At 37.7% G+C, this 5,662-nt stretch overlaps 1 protein-coding gene across 1 annotated transcript; it reads left to right on the top strand.

The window, feature by feature from the left end:
* Positions 1-2,213: 2,213 nt before the first annotated feature.
* foxd1 (forkhead box D1) lies at positions 2,214-3,360 on the top strand. Its single transcript, XM_048593022.1, has 2 exons — positions 2,214-3,049; positions 3,148-3,360. Exons 1-2 carry the CDS (start codon positions 2,491-2,493, stop codon positions 3,234-3,236), a joined length of 648 nt encoding a protein of 215 aa, XP_048448979.1. The 5' UTR covers positions 2,214-2,490; the 3' UTR covers positions 3,237-3,360.
* The last annotated feature ends 2,302 nt before the right edge of the window (positions 3,361-5,662 follow it).

Genomic DNA, 5,662 nt, shown 5'->3' with positions numbered 1-5,662 from the left:
AATACACAACAAAAAAGACTTTCACATTTTACATCTGACAAATGCTGAAGCAGGGAGAAACAGGCACAATCACAAACTCACTCGAACGATTCTCTGCTATTTTATATATCAAATTTGAAGATCACTTCCTTACTTTTGTTTTTTTCCCTCTGGTGTTGAGTCCTTGCCTAATGTCAAATGGAACATGAAAAGAACAATATTTAGATTAACTTTGCATGAACCGGCTTCAATTAATCTTTTGGTCTAGCGTTTAATGAATAATGAGTTTACAGAGAGCTGTGCTTCTCTTTCTTTTTCGAAAAATAAGCTGTCACATATTTGATGACAAAGTCTTTTATTTTGAATATCGAGCCTGATTCACGAACTATTTCTATGACATGAATCCAATCTGTCCTAAAGTTAAGCTGGGTTTTTTAAATGAAGTTTTTAAAATTAATATTCCTGTTATTCGGTAAAATTATGAAGTATTGGTTGTGCTTAACATTTCGTTCACACCCAACTTTACCTTTTAGTATAAATAATAAAAATGCTTGTTCTTCAATGCTTCTTACATATTTATTTTTTTAACCAAGTACTTTTAACACATAATTACACTTTAAATGTTTCTCCAAGAGGCATACTTTATACAGTTTTCTACTATAATTATCAATTTTTCTGTTTGAAACAGCCTCTCATTATTTCATTGACCTGTGCTTCCTGACTCTCCTTTGTGTTCCAGATCGGGTAGCAAAACATTTACAAACTAGATGGCAGTGGTCCAAACCAGGATAACAACATTATAATCAATTCGGCAGTCTATACTGTCACAGGAGCTGCTTCAATTCAAAAACAAAGTGAAACTCTAGTTTGATTTAGTTCTGTAGCATAAATCAAAAATCCCTAAAATTAAAAGAAACGAAGTTTCTTAATATTTGCTACCAATTTTCCTTACAAATTCCAATTGTATCTATTCGTTTTGGAGAAAAGTAAATGTCAGATTGTTAAAATCAGAAACAATTTCCAGCAGTGTTTGAAAAGAAAGAGGTGACAGCAAATTCTGTCCTTCACAGTAATTGTAACGATGACATGAGGCGAATGCAATGAATGCTAGTTCTATTATGTTTCCTTACAACTTATTTTCTGCCATTCTCCTGTTAGTTCATAACCCCCAGCATATTGGTGGCAAACAATAAATAAATTACAATAGCTCAGTAATGGAACACAGATTTTCTGAAGATGATTTTATGTGGCGTTGTAAACAAAACTCAATATGTTTATATAACTTTTTTCTATTTTCTATGTAACTTAAGTTACGTTGTAGATACTACGACATCCGCCCCCGCACATTATTAATTTTACTAAAGCTAGGATCTGTTGTACCTTAAATCTAGTTATTGAATATGGTCTAACGAGGTTTGCTATAGAAATTCACAAGGTTGAATTTACGTGAGAAATGAAGTTTGGAAAGGAAACTGTTACCTCGGCAAATCCCACCAACCTGACCACCACCACGCTCCCCCATCCCCCAACCCCACACCCAGCCACAGCCAGCCACACACACGCCGGGACATTGCTTTATATGGTGTACAAACTTCAACCAAGAGAAAAGAATTGTAAAAGGCGATAATCGAATTGAATAGATCGCCAACACAGTTACAAAATCCACTTCATTACAAGCAAACTTCAAAGGTGCGGCGAGCAATTAGGAATGCTGTGTGTTTGTATTTCTCCGGAGACCTTAGAACTTTATTGTTTTTTTTTAAAGAAAGTCTTTCTGCAGCCGGGTAAGGAAATCTGAACGTCAGGTTTTAAGGCTGCAATTTGCCGCTGGCTCCTCATTACAATATTCCTGGATTTGGTTCAATCGGTGAAATAATTCCTGCATTTATCTCGACATCCTGTTGAAGTTTGCATTCAATTAGCTACGTCTCCTCACCTAGATTTGCAGAAACATTGCATCCCTTCTACATGTTATTTTAAATAGAAGTGTTGAATAAAAATAAAATCCTCAGGACAGTAAGCCTAAAGCTTTATGAAGCGAACACTGAAGGGTCATAGAGATGGAACTGAATGCACTGTCTATCAATTATTTATCGCACTGGGCTGGCTGCTCGATATTCCGAAGGAGGAATGTGATAAGATTTTCTCATTTTGTGGTGACGTTTGGAGCCATGTGATCTCCGCTTGAATATAAGGCTCCAGAGAGAACCGCCCTCTCCCCTTTGCTTATAATTTGTGTGTTGAGGTCTGGTCGTTATTTTGTTGTGTTTTTTTTAACATTCCTGACGAAAAGCTGAAAGCGGATCTATTGAAGTTGATTCGAGACCCGATTGATCTTTGGAGCCGAGGCGATAAAAAGGGATTGATTGAGAAAGTTGGCAGGAGGGACAATTTCCTGTTTCTTCGGCTGCCTTCCTCGCTTGGATTCCTTATGTGGGAGGCTGGTGCTGGGTCGCTGAGGATCGTCGCGGAGCCTCTCAGATCAGCTGTCGTACTCTCGGATCTGTTTGTATGATGACTCTGAGTTCTGAAATGTCCGATGCGTCCATCGTCTCGGAAGAGACCGACATTGATGTGGTGGGAGACGGGGCAGAAGGAGAGGAAGATGAGGCCCAGGAGGGCAGATCCTTTGGGGAAATGGTGAGCCAAATGCACTCTGAGATTCTGAGCCCTCGCTCGCCCTGTGTAGATAGCGCATCGAACAGGGACCCTTACAAACCAGTCAGCAAGAACCCTCTGGTAAAGCCTCCTTACTCGTACATAGCCTTAATCACAATGGCAATCCTCCAAAGTCCAAAAAAAAGACTGACTCTGAGTGAGATCTGTGAATTTATCAGCAATAGGTTCCCATATTACAGAGAGAAGTTCCCTGCCTGGCAAAACTCCATCCGACACAATTTGTCCTTAAACGACTGTTTCGTGAAAATTCCCAGGGAGCCTGGTAATCCGGGGAAAGGCAACTACTGGACTCTGGATCCCGAATCTGCAGATATGTTTGACAATGGCAGCTTCTTGCGGAGACGAAAAAGGTTCAAAAGACAGCAATCGGCGGATCTGCTCCGGGAGCACGGTAATTATATTCCTGCTTATGGTTACGGACCTTACGGCTGTGGATACGGGCTTCAAATCCAAGCTTACCACCCTCATTCTGCCGTTTTTGCCTTTCAGCATCCATCAAGGCAGGCCCATCCCATCCCCCCGCCGTCCATGCTGCCAGCGAACGAACTAGCCAGGAATTCATTCTACCCGCAGCTTAGCCCCACACTCCCGTCGGTGCAATCTGTCAAACACAGCTCAACCATATCAAGGTCCCCTTTCTCCATTGAAAATATCATCGGGGCCAACGCCAATCCGGCCAGCTGCTTATCCCAGTCTCCAGCAGTTCCTTTATTATCATCAACACCCTCCTGTCCAACTGCTTTGCCAAGTCTGCACCAAGAGACTGTGATACAAAATGCAGGGAACTTTAATGGTAGGATTCCAAATGTTAACGGCTGTTAATAAAATATAATGCACGCCTATCTGAAGGTAGGATTATTTTTGTACATTTCCTATACACCAACAGAATAACGGAGAGTCGAGAGTTCACCAGACTTAATCCTGTAAATATATTTATGTACATTTCCAAAGACTTGAGTCGGAATGCTGACATATCGTAAAGCGTTTATATTAAGAAAAGAACTTGGTACTGTTTCTGAACCTACAGTGATGGTGTGTATAGGACATCTCAGGTGTAAACATTCAACTTGACTTAGAAAATTAAATTGTCCATTGAAGGCAATGCAAAGTAAATCTGTTTTTGAATGACATGAAGCCATCTAATGGTTTATCAACCGCTCACTATGTACAGTGTAAGAACATTCTCTTTAAAGAATATTACAGGGGAAATTAAAAAACAGATTTTTAAAGCTGTGAAACAGAATATTCTGAAAAGCCTTTTCAGCTGATATTTTAACCTGTGTTTTGTATATGGATATTACATTTTATACACTCTGTACCTCTCTAAGATTCAAAATTGTTTAAGAAGTTGATACTGGCGAACCTTCCTGTATTATTTTAATGCAATATTTTCACACTTTTCTTTAAAAAAATAAAATCTATTATTTAAAATATTTCTTGGTGTGTTTGCTTAAATTCAGTAGTAAGAAAGTTTGGACTTATTGGATTATCTGAGATTTAATATAATTATGCAAATAAGACTAGAATTTAGCGGGCAAGAGAAATATGTCTTAATATTTAAGTTGCATTTACTTGTGCAACTAAATTTGCAGCAGAGCTTGTTAACACCCAGACAAAATAGTTTGACATTAAACTATGCTTTTAAAATGGAATCGTAAGGCCCCTGAAATGCAAAAGATTTATCAACAGTGTTGTAAACAGAAATATGTTTTCGAGTTACCCTGTTTGTTTTATGCAATGCATTATTTTACTTACGGGGACCTATCAAGATTATGTAACATTGTGAAAGAGAAAAGAACATTTTAGTATTTTAGGAAAATGGATTGAACTTGTCAATTATATAGGAAACAAATTGGATTCAGTTTGAATGTACATTTTAGTTATTACTTATTTCAAGTTCCAGGTTATACTCTTCAGCTTCTAGTTGAACTATCTGAACCAAATGTACCAGGCATGGATGTAATTTCTGTGAATTTATTTAAACCAAAGTGAGCTAAGGAATCATATATTGTGCATGGTGTTCGCTGCACCATTTTGAAACTTATTAAAGTGAGAATATTCAATAAACAAATCCCTTTCTACTTGACGTCCAGGTACAATTTTAAGAACTTTGTGTTAGTCGGCGATACCGAGAAACTGTTGCCCGAGTTATTAATGCATGTTCGGGCATGCAGATTTTAACAGCCGTGTGTCTATGCTTTTTGGACTTCATTCATGGGAAATTTTGAAAAATGTTTTAATGTCTACTGTTCTTGCAAATGCATCAAACGATTTAATTGAATCTTAGATCGAAGTGGTTACTGTTCAAAAAAGAAAGCAAAACCAACAAAACATTTAAAATATCAAGGTAAAAAATTGAAATGGGAGGGAAATAAGCTTATCCGCAGTCTACCCTTCATGAATCCTGAATGATGGCTTGTAAATACTGGCATTTGGTCTAATTATGACATGCGCTGATACGTTGATTCAGAACTGCCTAATCGTTTGGCCTAAAGGCATTGTGAAATCATATGTGCCAATATTTTCATTAAAAAAAATTCAGCAGACTTGTAATGGAAATATTTTAGACAAGCGAAGGATACGGTATAGTTATACTGAATAACCTTTCAAACGAATTGCTGCATTTAAAACACATTACTTATAACAGCTAAAGTAATAATTTTGACATTTAGCAAGGACTGAACTTCCAGACTCTACATATTTTGAATCGACTGCTAATAGCTGACTGGAAGAGATCGGGAAATAAATTTGATTTGAATAAATTATATTGCTAATAAAATAACAAGCTTCGAGAATTCTTTCGCGCATTCTATCTGCTTATTCTTTGAGGACTTTAAACGTTAGTTATATATTTAACAATAAGCTCAGGTTCGTTCGAGTTTCTCACCACCTGCGGATTAAAGTTGCTGACACCAAGCGCAAATATTAATTGTCGAAACAATAATAAGCAGCTTCCTTCACTGGGAATGACAAACCCCAGTGGAATTTGCTCAGATAACAAGGT

Source organism: Rhincodon typus, chromosome 3 (assembly GCF_021869965.1).
Source record: "Rhincodon typus isolate 14 chromosome 3, sRhiTyp1.1, whole genome shotgun sequence".
Taxonomy (NCBI): Eukaryota; Metazoa; Chordata; class Chondrichthyes; order Orectolobiformes; family Rhincodontidae; genus Rhincodon; species Rhincodon typus.
This window is presented reverse-complemented; position numbering and strand designations above follow the sequence as displayed.